The 22,838-nt window shown below is 40.0% G+C and overlaps 1 protein-coding gene across 1 annotated transcript; it reads left to right on the top strand.

The window, feature by feature from the left end:
• Nucleotides 1-1,138: 1,138 nt before the first annotated feature.
• Nucleotides 1,139-20,874, top strand: ADAM28 (ADAM metallopeptidase domain 28). Its single transcript, XM_084302150.1, has 24 exons — nt 1,139-1,227; nt 3,956-4,056; nt 4,714-4,790; nt 6,338-6,416; nt 7,405-7,481; nt 8,264-8,462; nt 8,856-8,918; nt 9,501-9,572; nt 10,146-10,315; nt 11,081-11,165; nt 12,374-12,504; nt 13,327-13,504; nt 14,005-14,094; nt 14,524-14,719; nt 15,362-15,464; nt 16,056-16,212; nt 16,841-16,921; nt 17,480-17,558; nt 18,453-18,543; nt 18,951-19,041; nt 19,319-19,384; nt 19,708-19,785; nt 20,217-20,279; nt 20,376-20,874. Exons 1-24 carry the CDS (start codon nt 1,176-1,178, stop codon nt 20,406-20,408), a joined length of 2,412 nt encoding a protein of 803 aa, XP_084158276.1. The 5' UTR covers nt 1,139-1,175; the 3' UTR covers nt 20,409-20,874.
• The last annotated feature ends 1,964 nt before the right edge of the window (nt 20,875-22,838 follow it).

Here is a 22,838-nt window from a genome sequence, read left to right as displayed (position 1 = left end):
TAGGAAGTGTTCTTATTCTAAGGGGAAAGTGGACATTTACAATTTCAAAGTTCAAAAAATCAGAACTTCTTAACACATACCTGAGACTTGGGATATACATTTTATTGCAAAACTATTTCTATTAGAAGTATGAACATTTTTTACCCGGTTAAGGCAGTAAAAATTGTCCTGTAGATTTACACTGAAATGATTATTAATTTATAAATGAATGTAATAAATTAATAATATATATATTATTGTGTAATGGGTATCACTAATACATATTCATGCACTGCAGTATATAGCATGATCCATTCCAGTTCTATGTGCTCTGCAATACCTATTCTAAGCATATGAAAAGTTATTCTTCTATAAAGCAGCTCTATACTGATAGCTGTGGCCCTGAGAAGAGCACAGTACTATTATATTACAGCTGGCTAAATTAATGCAATGAGTTTTTAGCATAGACATTTAGGATATTATTTGGCAGAAATCACCTTGATGGCTCACTTGTCTACAAGCCCTTTTATTTAGGTATCTGTCACATGAACCGATAGCAAACATTATTAATACGGATAGAAGGGGCAGAATAGGATGCACTTTGTGCTCATAACACAGCTATGACTCATGGACTTAGAATTACCTATACCGGTGCTCTAAACCCATCCCTTCCATACAGATGGTAATTGGCAGAAACTGAAACATCTGTATCACCAGCCCTGACCACCTGTTTTAACCCAGACCTCCTGCAAACTTCCCCATTCCTCCACCAGTGGTGCTTGCTTCTTGTCAGTATCAATTCCTGAGTTTACACACAGCTGAAAATTAGTGGCTGTTTCTATTTTAGCTTTTCACCAGCCAGACGAAAAAAAAAAAAAAAAAAAGACATTATGAGAACTTCAGTATCTCATCTTCCCCCTGATAAGCAGTTTTAGGGAACTTATTCCTAAGAGGTATTCAATACATCACAACTTGTGTGACATTAACTAACCAGCAGGAACTTCCGCTTGCTGTAACACTCTGTGACTTGAAAATTGTGCAACACCTTTAGTAAACACTTCCTCATATAGGAACATGAACAAGCTGAGCAGCTCACTCCTTCTCATTCGCTGCTCAAGAGGACTGCTCAAAGCAGAGGGACTGGGAACCCAACTTTCCCAGCCCGAGGAGACCACGGCCAGACAACTGCGACTGAGATGACAAACAAAGTTCTCATTTCTGTTCTTTTGCTATGTTTTCTCCAACAAGGTATGTCTATTTCTTTAAATCCTTTATCAGTGGTTACTATGGGTAATCTTAAATAACTTTGTATAACTTTTATGATTTTTTTTTAATCATTAACATGAAGATGACACTGAAGAACAGTGAATTAAAGCCATTTAAGAAAAAGGTATTACTGAAGTTGGGGAGTTTGCTTTTTTTCTCTTTCAGTTCAAAGTGACTATTTAGTTAGAGAAATATTTACTTGTGTGAACACTCACCATACATTGGCTACAGACCCAGAACAGGTTAGTTTTGTGAGCCAATTAAGAATGTGCTTCCTCTGCAAGTGATTGGAGAATTTATCCAACTGGGGCAAAGGATTACACTGACAGCCTTTTGGCTATAAAAGAAAACACTTTTATCTGAGTTCAGTTAATGACATTACCTGAATTAAAACAGTTACCACCCTCACTATCTGTGGCATACTTCAAGCTGTGAGTAGAGAAGCTTAACCTAACAGACCACACCATATTTTTTTTCCCCATGTGCATTGTTTCATTCAATTCATGTCATCAGAGAACTTTTTTTTTCAGACCTTGGCATGCACAAGCACGCACAGGTTTTATACACATAATTACACACGTAATTTGTACTCAGGAGGTATCTTTTTGATTTCGTTATTTGCACAGAATATCTGAAAATGTGTACAGCACTAATGCTTAAAGCATTATATATTTAGTTCCTCGAAAAAAATCAAACCTCCATCATCAATGAAATCCTCACTAATGATATTTCTTCCTGGTTCAGGCTCTTGGAAAATTACTTAATTATTTGCTCATTATTAACATTTTTTTCTAGCCATTATAGAAAGCCTAAGGAATTTCTTTCCTCCTTAAAGCTACTGACTCAAGACAATGGCTGAAGCTAGCCAAAGGCAATGCAGTGAGTTGATTAAAAAATGACCTCTAAGAAACTGTTTGTTCCAGAACAAAACTGTTTTCCTTGAAATGCGACTTGCATCCCTCTGCAGGAGAAACACCAGTTTAGTTTTGAGTCCTTATTTGATTCCAGCCTAGACTTGAATTATCTGGGCTGCAGTTGGTCTTGTAAAAGGGAGCAGGCAGATAAAATTGGAGCACAGAACTCAGCTCTTGAGAGGCCTAAAATATTACTTTGATCATTGCATGAGAACATGCTTTAAGATCATAGAAAGACCAAGTCTCCAAAGAAAAAGGTTCCCTTTTTTAAGAAAAAAAAAGTGCTGCTTAAACTAAAATATAAAGCCCTATTGTTATTTACAGTAATGGACTTGCATTTTTTACTCTTTAACAGCATGCACATGGATAGTTACTGTGTACTTTGTAATTGCTCTGCTGATCTAAGATAATTTAGGATTTATTACCATCATACCATCGTGCCCTTCTCTCCAGCATTCAACTTTATCTACATACAGCCACATTTATTCTGCTTTTTTTTTTTTTTTTTGAAAGGGTTTAATCAAATAAACCAGTTCTGAAGAATTAATCTATCTATTTTACTGGAACAATGTGCATGAGGATGTACTCTGCTGTTGCAGAGATTAAGGATTATAGAAAATTGCAGTAATGGGATGCCCTACTCTTGTAAAAATCTGGCCTTGAGGCAGGCAATTAAAATGGGAGTTGCACTCTCTCTTTGTTGTTGTTGTTGTTTAACACAGTCTCTTGTGCTTGAGCCCTCAAGAATTTGTCTATTCAGGTGAAATTACCTTTTGTAGGAGATTTAGGAGTTTATGAAGCATACAGACCTCCCGTTGACTGGTTGGAAACTAACACATCCATTGTAGGATCCTGTTCTCCCCAGTGCTGTACACCAGCTACTGTCATTAACTTCAAATGCTGCAGTGCGTGCTGACCACCCCTGCAAAGCGTGCCACAAATTAACTTCTGTCATTATTCACTCATGCTCAAAAGCAGAGAACAAAATGCAACACTGCTCATCAGCACTTTTTCTTCCGTGTTCTTTATAGCCACTGCAGACATCACACCTCACAAGCAAGACCAATAAAAATTGGTTACGTGAGCTATTTAATCTGGATTCCTTACCACCCTCAAGATTTTCCCATTTTACTCGTCATCCCCTATTATTTCACCTGCCCTTGCTGAAATGCCTTCTCCAGTCCTTCTGCTGTCACTCAGTCTGATTCAATAGATAAGAGCAAGTCTATTGAAGAACTGTTGGGAAGTATTTATGTGAGAAGATTAGCTGAAAAGCTTTCTGAAGCAGAAATCTAGGCTTGTTCCAGACTTGTGGGGAACTGTATGAGTTTATTTGCTTATATCGAGGCAGTCTTAACTTGTATGTCATTATGTGATAAAGTTTGAAGGTTATTAATTTCACAGAACCATACAACTTAAGTTATGTCATTTGCAAAAGATGAAGGTTGCACCTTGCGTAGCTGATCTAGCGTGTTGGTACACGAAACTGCTGGTTGGTGTTGGGGAAAGAAATCCAGAGGGAATTGCACAGGATATTTTGACACCAAGAAATTGCCAGGTATGGCAACTCATCCAAAATCCAGGCTGTACAAACGTTGTTAGCTCACACTGTGAGGGGACTGCCTTGCAGAGCAGATGACCACACACCAAAGCCAGAGCAGAGAATGCATGAGAAATGAGTGGCACAACAGATCGATGACTATACAGCCCCAGAGAAGCAGTCATGGCAGACATGAAATATGGTGTTTAGAAAGTTAATGCTGTGTGTTCATAAATATACATCTCTTTCTCCCTAGGAAGCACAAGCAAGATATTACCTGGAGTTGAGCGATATGAAATAGTTTATCCACGGAAATTGCACACAGTACATAAAAGAGATGTAGAAAGAAACAAAGAGGTATTAAAAGAGAGAACTACTCTTTTTTTTTCTTTTCTTCTTCTCTGGGAGATGGGGAAGGTTGAAGGTTTTCTGGAGTCAGAGCACTTTTGGCTTTCAAGGATAAGAAAACGGTGAGCCAGACACTTAATCTTACAAAAGAGGAAGGAAAAAGAAAACCTGGAAGAGTGATTCCATGTCTGGTAAAAATAGACTGTGAGGTGGGCTCAGTGGGCAGCCAAGTACCTGTATGCAGTAAGTGCATCTTCTGTACTTGTATCTCTGCACAGATGTAGGTTTTGATAGTACTCAGATTTTGAATAACCTGTGGGCATCCTGATTTGTAGTAAATTAAATCAAATGCTTAAAACTAAGCACATTCTTCCATATTTCAACAGAGTTATGAAAATGGTTGAATTTCAATATCCACTTCAGCACTTTACTGAATGTGCAAATATGTGCTTGTGATGGTAGAAATGCATTTGCAAAGTTAAGTTTGTTCCTCCAACTAAGAAGTATGAAACAAGGTGACCTCCTTCTTATTCTGTAACTGCCAGAGCACTTATTTTTGGTGGGAAGAGGAGGAAAAGAATGCAGTTGGCAACTCAGCAACTGCCAGCTCATGGTGAGGCCAGAAATTGTAACAGTCCATATTCTAACACTTAAATCTGTTTACAGAAAAAATATGATGACACATTGGAGTATGGAATCAAAGCCAATGGAGAGGAAGTCATACTGCACCTCGAAAAAAATAAGTATGTTCAGTTCAGCTCCTTCCTTGAACATTAATCCTCACTGTAAGTGGGTTTGTAGGGCCTGCAGAATACAAAGAAACAGGACTTGGGCTCTTATAAGATAAAGGTATTATGGATTATAATGGTTTCCAGTCCTAAGAGAGAAAGGGGAAGAGAAAACATCATGTCACTGTTTTGGTAATGAGAAATAACCACATAGGCATGCAAAATTATTATGACAGAATGACTTGCCTATACCGCTAACCGTACTCTCCTGTTTATTCCTTAAATGGCTAAATCCACTGAATGCTTAAGATGGTCATATTATTTCACAAGATTTCTGTGTCTATGGGTAGTCTCAGGGTTGTATTTTTTTTTGTTGTTCTATACTGGTAGTAAATACAGAGAAGAACCAGAGAAACATCCATGAAAACGGGGCTGTGTTAGCTCTATAAATGCTTCAAAAATGGAAAATATTAATAAGAAGTGCAGTATTCCTCAGAAAAGGCTTCCAGTATGCCCTACCTCAGCACTATGTCTGTTGAACTTTGAGTAGTGTAATAAACACAGGCATCAACAAAATGCTTTATGGAAACTGAAAGCAAGGAGAGCTTGCCTGTTCTGCTGGAAAGATTAACAACATTTTAACAGGCCATGAAGAAGGTGCGGAGAAGCAGTGGGCTTTGAACAAAGCATACAAAGAAAAACCTGAAACTGTACAGAGCAAATGCAAAATAAAGCACAGTTGTGATTTTCTGCTTGCTGGCTCCACCATAATATTTAACATGGTATCAAACAAGTCAGCTTTAGTAGGTTCTTTTCTAATGACTGTGTAAATACAACAGAGCTATAATCAGTTGATGTCAAATATTTATTATAATTCAATGTTTGCCCCTTTTTAAATCTAATCTGGGTATTTGAAAGGAGGGAAGGGAAATCAGCTTGCACTAAACCCCACTCTTTAAAAAGAAGTTGGGCTGTGGGATTTGGGGGTAGCTGCCTGCACAGAAGTGAGTAGTGCTCTGCTGCTAGATCAGCAGCCCTGGTTTTGAGTTAAGTGTGGCACCAATCTTGAAAATATATGTTTGTGTGATCTCTGAGCAGTATCTCTGTGTGCACGCATACACGTGTGTGAAGCAGACAAGGCAGCTCTTCCACTGACCTCTGTCTTGGCTATTTAAGCTTAGTGCAGGTAAACCAGGAGGAGAACACAACAGTACCACTGTGGAGTGCTGGAAGTGTCTGCATAAACTGGAGGCCAAAAAAGAATAAATACTGGATTTATATATGTTTACTTTCAGATCTACTAGGAGACTACTTTATACCGACGAAATAAGTAGACTTTAATTGCTTTCTTATTTTAGAAATGTCTCTTTGAGTAAGGATTACAAACAGGCAGAATTCCCCACCCAGCAGTTTTGCTTCCTCCGTCTTTTGATACTAACCATAACCTGAGTAATCATTTGAATTCCCTAAATACTTCACGTGTGACACAACTGTCTCATTTCTAGATGACTAATTTTTTTTTTCTTTTTTTTTGAATAATAACTGTGCTTTACTCTTTGCAGGGATCTATTAGCTAAAGACTATACTGAAACAGTTTATTCAGATGATGGTCAACAAATAACAACAAGTCCTCAGATCAAGGTAATAAAGGTTTCTTTCCCCTGTATTTGCAGTATTGAGGTTTATATGAGATTTCTCGGGTCTCTGAAATTATAGCACAAATCATATGGAAATAAAAGATTTTAAATCAAGATATGCTGAAACTTTGGATGCCTCAGAAGGGTCAGGGGAAGATATTCTTCGTGACTCCAGGCAGTCACTTTTCAGCTCACTGCTTGATGAATGCACTTGCTGAGCTGGGTTTCTTCTCTCTTTTGTCAGGAAAGGGAGTGGAGCTAGGACAGACCAAACATTTCCCTGCTCATTTGACTTTGCTCATTCTGTGCAACTCGGTGACTTGCTCTTACACCCTAATCTCAGTGAGATCATGGGCTCTGATAAACACAGATTTCCTCCTTGGCTCACCTTATCACCCACGCGTTGCAGGTTACCCCAGGTGGTTTCTCTGAGCCATGACAAATCAGTTATTCAGATACAGACACAGAGGAAGTGGCTGTTCCATTTTAGTTAATTTTTAATTAACTGTCTGCCCACTGGTCTTATCCTTAAAAAAAGCTCTCACCTGAAGCTTTTTGTCCAATGTCACACTGTGTGTTTTAATCCATACCGTTTGGAATGCAAAACTTTTTTCTCTTATTTTTTAAAGGGTGTTTCCCTGAATTCTGGCCACGATAAAATAATTCCGTATGGGCCAAATTCGGCCCAATTCAGAGCACATTAGTTTACATTTCATTTTGAGCACTAAATCTGCTTATTCTTATTTTCATGTTGTGTTCTGTATTAACCAGAGCCCACCTTAACTGGATTTACCAACATCTGGGTCTGTGTTGAAGGATAACAATAATAGCACTGTAGCAAATATGGAAACGGTCACCAGCTGTTTTCATTTTAAGAATCTCCCCTAATGGGAGATCTTCTCAGATGGCTTTCTGAAATCACTAGGCCAATTCATTGCAGTCAGTGAGATTTGGCCCAATTTGACAAGGATTTTTTTTTTTTTTCTATACAGGATCACTGTTACTATGAAGGTTATATTCAGGATGATGCTGATTCAATAGCAAGCATCAGTGCTTGCACAGGTTTAAGGTAAGGTGGGGCTCTGGTTTCCAATGGGCACAGATAGCATGTTCTGTGAGGATATATTTTCTAATGTAAATAGAATCAGGATATAGATAAATGGATTTCATCTTTTGTTCGTTTATGCTCATGAGGAAACTAGTTTACAAAGGCAAGGGGAAAAAGTAAAAAAAAAAAAAAAAAGTTACTTTGCTACTTCAGTCTCAGAGTTTACAAATTAGAAGCTAAAGGAATTTCTATGTCAAATTTATGTGACTAATTCCATATTAGATCAGGTCATAAATCATAGCATAGCAGACTCTTTGTGAATAGTTCTTAGCTTGTCCAGTTTACGTGTTAACACTGAATGCTTATTTTAACACTTACTGATTGAAATGACACAAAACTTTAAATTGCTTTCAATATTTCAAAATTTCATCTGAATTGAAAATTAGAACTTATATTTGAATTCCCCAATGAACTGAAATTCACTTTTCAATCATCCCTCTCAAGCACAAAACCCCCAAACGTAAAACTAATTCATTCCTAATCCAGTTTCATTTTGACTGACAGTTTCCTATTCAAGAGACCTCACCTGACCAGCCAGAGCTTCCAATTTACTCAATACCTTTGATTTTTGCCTTTAAACCATTGCACACTCTGCCTGCATGCTGTCAAACCATGTTCCATGGCATTAATGTGTGCCACGATCCCTACAAACATGCAAAACGTTGTTAGAGATAATGTTGCTTTCTTGACTTAGTCTTCTAGATTTAAAACATCACAGTCTAACCTAGAGAAAATTTTCACAGTGGGTATTTTGAGACCCGTGGTCAGAAGTACCTTATTGAACCATTGGGATCTTCAGACAGAGACGAACACGCGGTCTACGAGTATGAGAAACTCAGAGAAGATGAGCCCATAAAAACCTGCGGTGTAGTCAATAGTAGTTGGGATGTTCATTCAAAATACCGCATCAGTGACATCTTCAAATCCAGCAACAGTCCAGAAGTAAGTACATAGAAGAAAAGAAGTCAAGGGCTTAGCAGAGCTGCATGAGTGGCACAACTCCCACTGCCTGGTGGCACCTCCAGGAGAGATGCAACTGCAAACAGTGGGGCATAACCAAACCTTAAACAACCAGTGCAGAATCTCACAGATCTGAGTTTTTGTAATCACTGTCCAACTGGTGCTAACTGGTGCCCATGTGCATCTTCAAACAGCTAAATACTTTTAAATATCTAACCTACTTTCACCATTTTAATAATTTTCATCATTTTAGAAAGCCCAATTATAAATTACTTATTGAAAGAAATTGCCTAACAACCAATACGTAGGTGTGAAGTTGCAAAGACTGAGACTGAAACAAGCTTTAATATTTATCAAAATTTATCCTTTCTTTAGATGAAGGCATATCTGAAAGCAAAAAAGTATCTGGAAGTGTACATAGTCGCAGACAACACTATGGTGAGTATTGAAATAAGTTTTTCTCGTTTCATCAGCTAGAGATAAGCTTTCTGAAGCCGGTGCTATTCATTCTGGGCTCCTGCCACAATTACAGTGCTACACTATGCTGGGACTGAAAGCAGTCCCAGATGCTACCAAATCAGAGATTTATGGCTATTTTAACAGTCACAAAACCGTTCGAGGTAAGGTATGCATATCTATGCTGACAGACCCAAGCTCCCTCCTTCCTCAGTGTCATGCACAAACCCCATGCGAGCTAATTCCCTGCATCCAGCGCTGCCTGGCAAGCTCAGGAGTGAACATGGAGAAAAAAATAGACACATTTTCCTCTCCCTATCACGCATGCAACTCATTCCCCTATGCTTAGAATCTCTATAACGTGGAGTTATATGCCTGCACTTTTTCCCAGCTCTCTCCTCCAGGCTTTGTGATACATTGTCTGATAAAATAAGGAGTAGAAAAGATAAAACTAGGCCATGTATGGTGTGATTTGCAATGCAATCTGCTCTGGGATATTTCTTCTCCGACAAAGCATTTATTTTTCCTTTCCTGTTCCTGATATCATATATTTAATTTTTTTAGTATAAGAAGTATAACCAAGATGTTGAAACTGTGAGACAAAGGATATTTGGAATAGTCAATTACATCAACGTGGTAAGAGAAAAAACAACAAAGTGAAATTGTAATAAATGTGATTTATATATACTTTTTTTACTTTTACAAACGTCCTGATTTTTTGTTAATACATCTGGAAAGGAATGAAAAATGTACTGTTTGAAAATTGTAATGTAATTGTCATTTTTATAACAAATCTAACACATCTGTATTATCCTGTTGTTTGCCTTCAGACTGGATTTTTTTTTTATAAACTCCTATTAAAAAAGATTTATACCTTATTTTCTTAGCACCTGCTAAAGTGAATGATTGAAATCCTTCACAAAGAATGAATTGATTCTTGATTTCTTTCACAATTTAAATCTAAGGATTTTTCAAGTATTTTTAAACCAGTTATAAAAATGGTTTTAAAGTGGGGAAAAATAAGATTTTATGTTTTGTTTGGTCTTTTTTTTGTTGTTGTTGCAACTTTGAAGTGCAGAAAAGCTTAAATCAGGTTTGGAGTGGACTGTATTGCAAGTGACAAAAGCGAACCAATTACCAAGTTGAGTGTGTTTCAGAAGTCTTCATAAAGTACTTTGTTTTTACAGCAAAAATGTTTCTCTGCTGCAGGTTTATAAGGCCATAAATATTTACGTGGCTCTAATTGGCCTAGAAATCTGGACAGATAATGATAAATGCCTCTTGAGTCGTACTGCAGGATTCACTCTGGACAGCTTCTCAAAGTGGCGTAACTCAGATTTATTAAAGAGGAAAAGAAACGACAATGCTCAGCTAATCACGTGTGTATCATTGTTTTCTAACTGCATGTCCAAACGTGTTAAAGGAATTTGTTCTTAAAAAAATTGGTCACCAACCCAGCAGAGACACTGTACAGAACTGGATTTCATCCTTTCCAGCACCCAGCTGCACTAATTCTAGGACAAAAAGATAAATGCAGGCTCTCATTTCTTGCTTTTGTTTTCTTCACGGAGCACAGATTAGCTCCTAGGACGTACTGTTAGGACATGTTATCTAACCCTTCTACCTGAAACACTGCAAAGCCAGGCAATGACTTGTCACATCTCTGTCTTTCCTTTTCCCTGCTCTGGTCACACAACAGTTGGGCGTCCTGAGGACTGCAGCATAGTCTGACAGCCTGAAGAGCCACGGTATGAAGCTTAAAGGCTGGGAAATGCAGATTGCCAAACCAAACCAACGCTCACTTCACTATTCTGGCTCACATTCAATGGCCCTGATTCATCCAAGCACTGCTGCATTTACAGCACTTCATCAAGCACTTTGCACCCAAACAGGTGCTCAGATCTCATGAGCTGCAATGTAATTTAGGTAAAAAAAAATAAAATGAAAATGTATTTAATTGTTTACTGGCTTGCAGTGATCCTCAGCATGTCCTCAAACATTTTATTAAATCAGGGATGCAAACCAGAGCTGGAAATGAGTTCATGCTTCAAGCCTTCTGCTTGGTTAATGGAGCTGGTGCTGCCTTCAGATGTTCTCCCTTGTAATAACACTTCATCTCACTCTGCCTTTCTTCTTCCTTACAGGGGCTATGACTTTGAGGGGACAACAATTGGATTAGCTTTTCTAAAATCCATATGCAGTGATGTATACTCTGCAGGTATAATTCAGGTCTGATTTATTCTTGTTTAATTTTTGAAAGCTTTTCTATGTTTTCATGCAACCAGTAAAGGATGGTTATGGAAATTGGTGGTGTACAACATTTTCACTTCTCTGTCCGGTTCATATCATTATTAGATCAGGCTGCAGAAACCACAATCACAGACTTTATCTTAAATGAAGTGCAGAGGTAACAAAAGCACAAACAAAGCATGGTAGTTGGGTTATCTAAATGCCAACATCAAACTCTGACACCTGTGTTTAGAGCTCCAGACACTTGTAGAGTCAAAGGAGAAAAATAAATGATTTCATGCCTCCAGCTTAAGGTTCCCATTACAAATGGGGAATTGATTGTGCCTGTCATAGCACTTAGCCACTATATTACCACTGCCTAAATTATTATAATAAGCCTCAGCCTAAACAGGAACATAGACCCCAAACTTTACCAACAGAACTGGGAACTCGTCTGCTGTGCCCAGCCTCAGAGGCTGGGCCTGTTGGTAAGAGGAACAACCCATCACATGAAATTCCAGCTTTCCCACACCATAAGGAAATCCTGGGATGACTGTAAATGCAGGATGTTATTTTGGGGGGCAGATGCATTTTTTAGCAGCACGATTTGCCATGCCACGCTGGAAGAGCACGACCAGTACACTGCATCACATGCTTTATGCATTTCCTCTGCCAGCTGCTTTTAAACATCTGCATTCCACTCCAAAGAGTGGGACTTTTCCGTTCCTCCCTCCCACCATAGCACCAGGCTAATGGCGAAGATGGAGCACAGCATCTGCCTTTCCCTTCTGTGCACGCACAAGAGTGTACACAACGGTTACTTGGTGTAATGAGCAGTAATTATAGCACACCCACATAATTACCCTAAGCACAAGACAGCTATCCAAAGAGAGGATTAAGGGTTTGAGATGCTCAGTTCCCCTTAACGCTCAGTTGTTACTTGGCTGCCTAACTCCCTCATGTTTATTTAAAAACTAATTACACCAATTTACTGATGTTGGTTAGCGGTGTGATCTCATTGCTGTTACACAGAATGCAGCATAAACATTGGAATAAATGCATGAACAGACCAATGTTATCACATTACACAGGATAAGGATGTTTTCACTTGAAAAAAAAAAATGTTTTTCTTAGCCACACAGCTTCTCTGATGTTCCTATTTGTTCTAAAATGCTCGTAGAAATAATAGGTGGTTCTTGTTTCCACAGGATCACAGCAGGAATGAAATTGCAGTTGGAGCTACCATGGCACACGAGATGGGACACAACCTCGGCATGAGTCATGACACCAAAGCCTGCATATGTAATGCTAAAATCTGTATCATGACAGATACCGTCAGGTAGGAGTTTGGAAAAGGGCAAGTGCATTAATGAACAGGGGTAGTAAAGCACGGGCTCTGGATAAGCTTCACAAAATAGAAAAGTCATTAGTTTTGTCCTTTAAGATTATCTCATTCCAATTATACAGAAAGAGAAAAAGGAAGAAACTCCACAAAGTAGTGAGCATCCCATTTTCAGTTCCAGGCCCTTCTTAGTTATTCCTAGATAGACATCCCCCAAAATAATAATCTTTAGTCCCTTTTGGATGACCTTTGCTTTGCATGCATTGTTGTGGCCTTGGCATTATGCCATAAATTGCAGCAATCGCTTCTTCCTTAAAACTGTTAGCATGAAATTGTTGTGGTTATCTCAGATGACAGAGTTTCTCCAAGACTTACCTAAAATATCTTTTTGTTATAAACCCTGAAAATATTTCCTGTAAAAAACACACAGAATGTTGTCATCTTCAATAAATACTAAATTGGTAGAGGCTTAATTTGATTTTCATCTTAAGTTGAATACCCTGATTTGGACAGCCCTGGGGAAAATTCTTCATGCTTGAAGCATCCAGACACAAATCGTGTAGACCGGGCTTAAAGCTTTGAGATGTAGGATTCTTTATGTGAAATATTTACATTTACCCCAACTTTTCTTCTGATTTGCTTCCCTAATTTTTCTTGCTAGGAGATAGCCATTATATTTATTAATTTTTTACATTTGGAAAAGTGGCTGCACCCAGTAGTTGGGGTTATGCTCACTTTGTGTCCTTTTTCTTTTGAGGGGTATTGTTTCTCTGTTTCTATGCTGATCCTAATACGAGTCCTCCTCCTTTCTCAATATAGCTCGATCATCCCCAAGGTATTCAGCTCTTGCAGCCTCCAAGACTTTGAGAAATACATGCTGAATGACATGCCAAAATGCTTAACCAACATCCCAGATATAAACACCATCGTAGCACCTCCAACCTGCGGAAATGGCTTTGTGGAAAAAGGAGAGGAATGCGACTGCGGTACTGCCGAGGTATCTGCATAACTGGGGATAAAATAATACCTGGAAGAGGCAAACAGTTTTATTGAGGCTGTAGAGTAGTTGGTTTCTGAGGTAGCCAGCTCAAAGCTAGCTGAAATACTTCTGTAGGAACGCTGGTCATCAAATTGCTTATATGTACTACAGACATGCCTATGAAGTGCGTGATGAGAAAGATGATGGCATGGTTTGCGTTGTGTCGACACAGGAACTGAGAATGGGGAAAAAACATGCATTCGAAACTGTCTCAGAGGAAATAAGCAAGTTCCCCACTTCTGTCAGCGCATTTGTAATCCCACTTAGCATCCTTTGTGCTCTCTCATGATGTCTGGTCTGGTTTCTAGAAACAGTGGTTTTCAGAGAAGCAAAGTCAGGTTCGAGGTATCCCTCCCTCCCTCAATAAGCCAGTACAGGGTGGTTCACTGAGAGTGCAGTGAGGAGGGGACCAAGAACACGTCGTGCTGTACCAGAGCTGATTGCCTGTTCTGTCACAGGAGTGCACAAACACCTGCTGCAACCCCGAGACGTGCAAACTGACGGCGGGATCCAAGTGTGCTCATGGAGAGTGCTGTGAGAATTGCCAAGTAAGACTCCTCTGCATCTCCGTCTCCTCATATTTTCTAGGGTAGGGGTTTTCTGCCTTTGAGAAAGCACTGATACATCTCTCAAGAGAATCAATCCTCGTTACTGGTAATTACTGACATAGCGTTGTAATTACAGGCACATTTTGCCCATCCCAATGCACACCACAACAACCAGTACACCCAGTTCACCCTGGAGAAATGAGCCTTTTGATTACCCATTTTCTCCTGGGAAGAAAAGCTGAGGCACAGCCAGGCAAAATCCTGTAAATTGATGTAACCAACTTTACATTAGATAGGGATCTGGCCCAAAATGCAATTTTTACAGTGAGGATGGGATTTGTCTCCCCTAATTTTAGCCCTCTGGTTCAGTGTGACTTTTAAATGGCAAGGAAGAAAATTAAGTGTAGCATTGCTTTCCCCCCACTTCAGTATAAAGCAGCAGGAGCTGTTTGCCGAGCAGTTAAGGATGACTGTGACCTGCCTGAGATGTGCACCGGTTATTCTGGGAATTGCCCATCAGATCGATTCCGTATGAATGGACATCCTTGCAACGAGGGAGAAGGCTTTTGTTACATGGGGAACTGCCCCACCCGGGAACAACAGTGCAAAGCTGCTTTTGGACCACGTAAGTACAAGCTGGCATTGAAAAACTGTTGTCAAGGTCAAAAGAGAGAGACATAGGAGGCTTTGCCTGAGAGCAACCCAACAAAGCTCTTTTGGAAATCAGGAACAGCACAGCTAGATAGCTGAGTTCTCGCTCATACCATGTAGTTTATCAGCTCTATATTTACATCGTAAAAGTTTATCGCCACCCAAACTGAAAGTCACGGCATATAATATAGTATACCTCTAGAGAAATAGGAAGTCATAAGCATATTCCTCTTTTGCACAACATTAAGATGACTTTGATACAGTCAACGTGCACTTGATAAAATGAGGAAGTATCTGTATTTCGAGAGGAGTGGTGGCTTACCAGCTTCCTAGTCCTGACTATGTCCTTTCTCTTTAGCAAAGTCCATCGGTTTGTACTAGGCAGTGAACAGAGGGATAGGTGCTGCTGAATGCACACATTACTGTTACAGAATTAATGCATGAAGTGTCAGTGAGTCATTTAGGCTCATGGGTAACTTTACTGGAAAAGGCCATATCCTAAACAGATAAAGGAAATGCAGTATTAACAGGTTTTGCAGGCAGAGAACCTAAACTAATCCCAGCTCCTCTCCTAAGCTCTTTGCATCATTGCATTTCTTGTTTTCCTCTTTAACAGAGGCTACTGAAGGTGCAGCTTCCTGTTACCGGATGAACGAGAGAGGGGTATATTACGGATACTGCAAGAAAAAAAGTGGTAGTCACATCCCGTGTAAAAAAAAGTAAGCACTGTTACAGAATTTGCTAGAATTTGTGAAGAGAGATCATTCCCATCTGAATTAAGAGACCGAAGCAAAGAGTACTCTATTTTAGGTGGCACATAAGTCTACAAGTCTTTGTTTCTTATTCCATTTGAAATATAATTCTAAGAAATCTAATTTCCAAGTAGTACTCCTATCCAGGGAAAGAAGCAAAGTAATTTATCTCAAGATCAGCCTGAGAATGAACAAGAGTATGCATGTGTGCAAGCCTGCTTGTGAGGATGACTGTGTACATGCACGTGTGTGTGTGTAGGTAAGGACTGGGAAAGGATTTTTGAATAGGTAACCTGAGGTGAACCTCAGAAGTTGAGCCAGACCAGCTAAGTATTCATTTCTGCAAATTCCCGTGGGCTCCCTAATAAACTCAAGAGGTATTAGGGACCTGCCACATTCTACTAACAAACTGACCCCAAAACCATCACGAAACAAAACTGATACCTGCAGTTATTTCTTTGGAGATCCCATATAGCCACAGCAAATTCAGGCTGTGCAACAGACCAGCTCAGAGGGTTTTGCTGTGCATTGTTCTAGTGGCTTTTGTTCTCCTTCCAGAGATATAATGTGTGGGAAGTTGTTCTGTACCGGAGGGCAGGAGATGCCTACGTATGGGAGCCTGGTGACTTTTGAGTCCTGCAAAGCAAGTTTTCCTAGGGATGGAGAAGGAGATTTGGGGATGATCCTCAATGGAACCAAGTGTGGAGATGGAATGGTTAGTAGAGATTTTTTTTTCTTATTTTTTCCCTCTTTCAGTCTTGCTTATATCATTAGCATTTTCTGCCAGACAAGGACTTTAAACCAGAAAGGCTGAAGTGGATGTGGAGCTTCTGCTGATCAGATTTGCCATAACTTCTGCCTTACATCTAGCATGAATCAGCAGCAAACAGGAACTGCTGTCCTTCTGACTTCCTTTCGTTTGACTATTTTATTAATTTCTCACTGACAAAAATATATGTGGCAGAAGAAACATACTTTGTACTGAAAAGTTAAAAGACCATATATAGATTACTGTTTTTAATAATTTCTATAATGGATGTGTTAGGCCTCACTGAGTGCTATGTCCAATTTCTTTGTCATATTTTCACCTGGGATGGTTATTAAGGGAAAAAAAGGATTGCAGAGGACAGGAAAACAATGATATCTCTACATCTTTGTCACTCCCTTGCTATAAGGTATCCAAAGTCAAATGAAAAATTCTGTCAACATATCAAACGCTATTATAAGTCTAAGTGATTTGCATACCTCCTTTCACACTTCATACCTTTACACAATAATGTGCAAGCTCTGTGTTTTCTGAAAGCTATAAATCTCTTCGGTGACATTTGCCTTGTACATCGCAGGTATGCAGCAATGGAGAATGTGTCTCTGCTGAAGATGTCTTTAGATCAAGTGACTGCTCTGCTAAGTGTCCAGGACATGCTGTAAGATAATAAGCATTTGATGCTATTAACTTAAAAAATAATAATAATAATAATGCACGCCAGCTATAGACCTTGTTGATGCCAGTATCTAAGTTACTGGAATAGGAATTTAGAAAAGTCAGAAGCTTCTTATATTTTTATAAAACCAAATCTAACCTGATAGGGTACCAATATTTTTAAGGAGCTCACAGGAGGCTGACACAGTTTCTGCCTGGCCCTGCCTCTGAACCAGTATCACACCTATACGTTCAGGTCTCCTCCCGTTTTGTGAGGATAACCGTGCTCACAATTGAACATTGAGAGACCTACAGATGTAAAGACCAAAGGCGCTGCTTTGTGGTATAGCTTCCAGTGTAAAAATACTTGCAAAAGACAACCAAGCCTGTGCAAAATTGCTACTCCCAGTGCTAAAGTTTAGTCCAAGCAAAATAAGAGGGGGTTTCCAGATCTAACTGTAATAAGCTTAATGCTGCCCTGTTCCTGAGCCAATGATGTTTTACTACATCACCTTCACTCCTATTTCCATCCTGAAGTTTTTCCATACTTGTGTTTCCCCAGGTATGCGACCACGAGTTGCAATGTCAGTGTGAGGAAGGATGGGCACCACCGACCTGTGACAGCTCATCAGCTGTTACCAGTAAGTGCTGTATGTCCACACATGGGGTTGACTACCATCAACTGGTTGAAACAAGACCTTCTTTAACTCTAGTGAAACAGCCCCAACTTGCCCTGGCTGTCAGACTGTTTCTTTGCAAATACTGCATATCTAGGTTTCTGATTTCTGTGCATCTTTCAGTAATTAAAGCTTGTGTGAACGACTGGAGGAAATTATTTTTTCTTCTAAATAATCTCCTGGGTGTATCTATAACGTTAGGGTGGTGAGCTTTTTCCTTTTCCGTCCTGAGATAACGAGCACACGCTGTCAAATTTCAGTGGAGCCAAGCTCCCAGAGGCTTTGCTGTGAAGGAGGCAGGCAGGGTCATTGCTTTAGCATTTACATGGTGCTGATCTGTAACTGAGCTACCTCTTGGGGAAAATCCCTTCTGTACAAATACCCAACTATCTAGGGGAAGAAAAAAAAAGATTTAAGGAAAGAATTTTAAGCTGTTGATATTATCTTTGTCCTCTCTTCACATTCACTAAAGCACCAGCAGCTCTCAACACTGAGTCTTGGTTGAGGCTGTAGAGTAGTTTTGTTGAAGGAAAATTGTGAAGCCTCACTTGTACGCTATGCTAAAGGGCTGTGCCTATGTTGGTAACACCCTTCAAGAAAGAGAGGAAGAATGACAGCGCAATGATCTTTGAGGATGGATTTGTTTAGCTGAAAGACAGCCCAAGCAATAACCAGAGCCTTCAAAAACAGCAGAAACAAATTTTAATGATTACTTGTGATAGGAGAAAAAGCTATAAGCCTGAGCAACTATTAAGATAAATAGTGTCTAGACCTTGAAGAAAAAAATACTTTGCCAATAGGAATCTGCTTAGTAATAGCACATCTTTTAAGAAATAACAACTTGTGTCTTCCTGACAGGTTTCGCTATCATTGCTGTTGTGCTGGTCATCCTTACTGTCACAATAATTGCAGCAGCGTTACTTATCTACTTCCGAGTATTCAAGAAGAGGTAAAGTATTTACCCTATTGAGAAAAACAGAAAAGAAAAAAAAAGCAACAACACTAAAACCAAGGAATTCCTCGATAGTTTTTAAGCTGGGGCTTTCAATGTGGGTGAAGGAAACCTTAGACAACCACGGAAGTTGGTCAAGGAGCTTTACTGAGCTGCTTCAGAGGTCCTGAATTTAGGAGAGGACTGTATACTTGAATCTGTAGCACTCAGGATTAATTCTGCAGTAATTAAAAAAAGTGGATGGGAGGGAGGAAAGAAAAAACATGACTTTATAACAGACCAGTAGGATTAAGACAGGCATTTGACTTTAGCGGGTGGTTTTTGCTGTTGTTATTTAAAAACAAAACAAAAAACCCACTTCAGACAGGGTAAGATTTACAGTTATTTGTAAATTCACATAGCAGGCAGACCAGAAGGGGACCTGGAGCTACAAACCAAGTCTTTGTGGATCAAGAACAAGGAGAGCACCCAGGCCTGGCCATACCTGCCCAGAAGGTAAGAGCGGGGAGGTGCTGGGTCAGCTACAGCCTCTCTGCTGTAAATGAGGGGCTGAAATGTGAAAACTCACCAGCTGAAGTGGCCTACACTTGCAGGAGGGTTTCAAAGTGCTTGTTTAGGGCTGAGAGGAGCGTGCTGTGAGTCCCAGCACAGGGAGGAAGCGGGTACAGCGCATGACATTAAGAAAAGCCCCTAACTGACCTGCCTGTGGCAAAGGGTGCATGCGAAGACAAGATGAGGTCTCCATCAGACTTAACTGTTCCCTTTTTTTCAGATGAACGATAAGAAACTTCTCCTTCCTGTACCCCCACCGCAGGAAAACAAACCACAGCTTCGGAGTGTAAGTACTTTGAGAGAAAGTGTTGGCTTTTATATTGGTTTTGGGCAGGGCAGCACACAGGAGCTCACGTGGAGACCTGCAGTGACCATCTGATCCCAAGGGCAGGGGAAATCTTTGCACTCTAGATAAAGCCCTGCATGTTTCCCAGGGCCAGGCAGCATAAAGCATCCCAGATCTATTTCTGAAATGAATACATCCATTTACCGCCAGCAATGTACTTTCTGTATAAAACACAAGCCCACACATTCCCATGGACCATACAGATGCACACATACAAGATGCGTATATAGGACCAACACGTTTTGTACTCTCTTCTCTTACAGCCCATCATAAGACCAAAGGGTCCCCCACCTCCCATCCCTCCCACCAAGCCAGCCTCTTCTCACACACAAGAGCTATTTGTAAGTATAACCCTACAATGTTTCACATCTTTCATCTCAGCTGCAGATGAATAGCAGACGCCAACCAGTATTTTCAGTTTCTGACTATGATTAAAGGAATCCCCGTCTTCAGAGATGCTTTCTTCAACATGTACCTTGAGCACACAACCAGCTTCAGCTTCCTGAGCAGTTTATTTGAGCACAGCTACTTGATAAAGATGAATTTACACATTGAGAATAGCCCAGTGCTCTTCTGAAGCAGTATATCTATTTCCCCTGTGTACTTATATTATTGTATGCAGTCAGATTAACCTGACTCACCCCGAGCTTTTCCACTAGGAAAATGCTGCAGTAAATACGAGATAACTGCAGCAGCAGCTGAGGTCTGAGGAGGTTGTGCAGCTGCTTAGACATGAAAGCATAATGCTTATTAAACTACATTTTTGTTACAGGCACGAGAGAAAAAACCTGCTTGCCTCCCAGTTCCCAAAGGCAAACCTCCACCTCCACCAAAGGTAACCCGAGTTTAAATGTGAACTGCAAATCTTTTGGGATGTAATTTGGTGAAACTGCATCAGGCACAGTCATTTGTTTGATTCTTTTTCATGCAGGCTTTAAAACCTCCAGTTAATCCCCGTGTATGAAGCTTCCGAAGTAGGGCTGATCAAGGTCCCTGAAACGTTCAGGGACAATATCACAAATGTCCAGTGATTACTCCACTTTTGGTAAAGGCTTCCTTTTTTTTTTTTTAATATATAAAAAAAATGGCTTACTGACAGCTGCTTTGAAATGAAAAGTCTGGTTTTCAAACAGCAAGAAACCCTCTGGTGATGACATCAAGCTGCTGTCTGAAAGGAAACGAAGCAGAATTGCTACTTGCACTGAGGTGTAAACTAGGAGTACATTATGAAAGCTGCTTAATGTCCCAACTCCTAGGCCACCCCCACAAGAAGTGGCTGCACTGGGATACCTGCACATGTGCTGCTTTTCTCTGTAGAGACCTGAGAAAGCCAGGGAAAAGCACGGTACGCTGATTATTTTTGTAAATTACAAACTATTTGGTGCATTTCTGGATCTTTGCCAGCCCTCTCTTCAGCAACAGACCAGACCTTTTGCTTCACGTGCAAAGTTGCAACCTCCGGAACAAGAAAAATCCTTCCTGCCCTTCGGAGAAAAGTTTGCGACCCTGAGGCCTGAACAAGCCTTGGAATAATAAGATTACAGAATGGAAACCAATTGATTCTGGAAGGATTCTTTGGGATCAGATACTCTTATTAATCCTTAGATTACCTGTTAAACAGGATTCCTCTGTTCAGTTGGTAGGACTGGAGTTATGCTCAGCAGCAAAGCACGCGGGAATCAAACCACTTGCTGCTTGCAAGCGCTCCCAGAGCTCAGGCTGTGCCAGCTTAAAAAAGAGCTCCAGCTGCCATCATTGCACTTGGACAGAAAAATTTAGAAAAGCGCAGTCAACAAAATCTTTAATCGTTAATTTTATTCACCCCTCAGCTCCAGAAATATCTGGATATTTCTCCCTTCCAGGGTATACACACCTTGGTGTTTTCGTTTAATTGCTCTTGCACCGGGGTGTGTTATTGTAAAGTTGCTAATGAGAACTCGGCTGGGCACAGGGGTTTGTTATTGTGGGACTGCAGCGCAGCATGAGGCTTTGCACACTGGTTCATTACTGAGGGGTTCTTCATTCGTTCTGGCCTGTTGGCATCCACACTGTTGACACTCTTGGCCTGCTGGCATAGATCTGCATGATACTGTTGGCATTGCTGTTAATAATACTGTGAGGGTGCTGGCACTGATGCTATTGTTACCGTTGGCACCGATACCTTTCATGTGGTTGGCATCGATATTTTTAAGTTAAAGCACACAGAAGTGTTTTTCAAGGAATAAAAAAATTTTTACCAGAAAAAAAAAAAAAAAGGGAACAAAATTGTCCTCGACCCAAAGTACTCAAGATTTTATGGAGATTCCAGTTTGAACTGGATTTGTGTTTGGATCGGGATCAAAATCAGAGCAGTCCTTTGGCTTTCCAAATCAATTACACTGTGCCTGTGCAGTTTCCAGCCTTTGGGCATAGTGGCCAGAGAAGATGGCACAGCTGCCAAACTGCCAAAACAAAATCTGGGGCCTCAGGCCAGCACTGTGCATGCTTGTACCTGGATTTGGCTCTGCCCAGCACACGTTAGGATTTTAAAATAAGCCTGATCCTCAGAGGGTGCGAGAACTTCTACTCATGTTCACCAACCAGCTCACACCCGCTGAAATCCCAACCCGTATTATCTTGTTCTGGTGCTGGCCACACAACGGGACAGTCACTTCTTAAAAACAGAGCCTCCTTACACACTGTGATCATTACTGCAGACGCATCATCTCTGAGACAGAAATACATATAAAATTCATTTTTTTCTTTGGGGCTAGGTGTGCTTTGACAGTGCCAATCAGTTATGGTAGACCCTGCAAAATACAGTTGTGATGAAATTACCGTCTTCAGTTTGAGGAGCGAGGTACTTTTGGAAGAGCATAGCTTTCTTCCGCTTTGTATAATTGCTTTGTTATTTTAGTCAAAAATGGATTTTAATGTATCCGTATTTGACTCTGTTATAAAGATTTAGAACTTTTTTTTATGAACTGTAATTAATGTATTTACAATATTTTCTGTATTAAAAGTGTTCTATCACAAAACAACTACCTCCAGTTTAATGACAATCATTTGCATCCAATACACTTGACAATAGTGTAAAGTGGAATCATATAAAACAATCACCAAATCCCTAAACCTCCCAGTTTGGACCAAAAAGATCATTCACAAGTATTTCAAACCCCTGCCAGCTTATCCAGTAAAGCTGGGTTGACAAAATACTACATCACATTTTCTCTACCTACTTAAAACCTATTTCTCCATGGTTTTCAACCTTTTCCACTTTGTGAGTACTCAAGATCTTTCTGAGGATGTAGAGATTTGAAGCAAGCTGAAATTTAGACGTGTGTTTGTGTGAGTACCTTTCCAAGACCCAACTCCCAAACCATGCAGCTTGGGCTTGCATTCTCCTGCTGACTGT

This window comes from Netta rufina (genome assembly GCF_964035555.1).
Source record: "Netta rufina genome assembly, chromosome: 27".
NCBI classification, from domain to species: domain Eukaryota; kingdom Metazoa; phylum Chordata; class Aves; order Anseriformes; family Anatidae; genus Netta; species Netta rufina.
The sequence above is the reverse complement of the archived record's forward strand: the minus strand, read 5'-3'. Positions and strand labels throughout refer to the sequence as shown.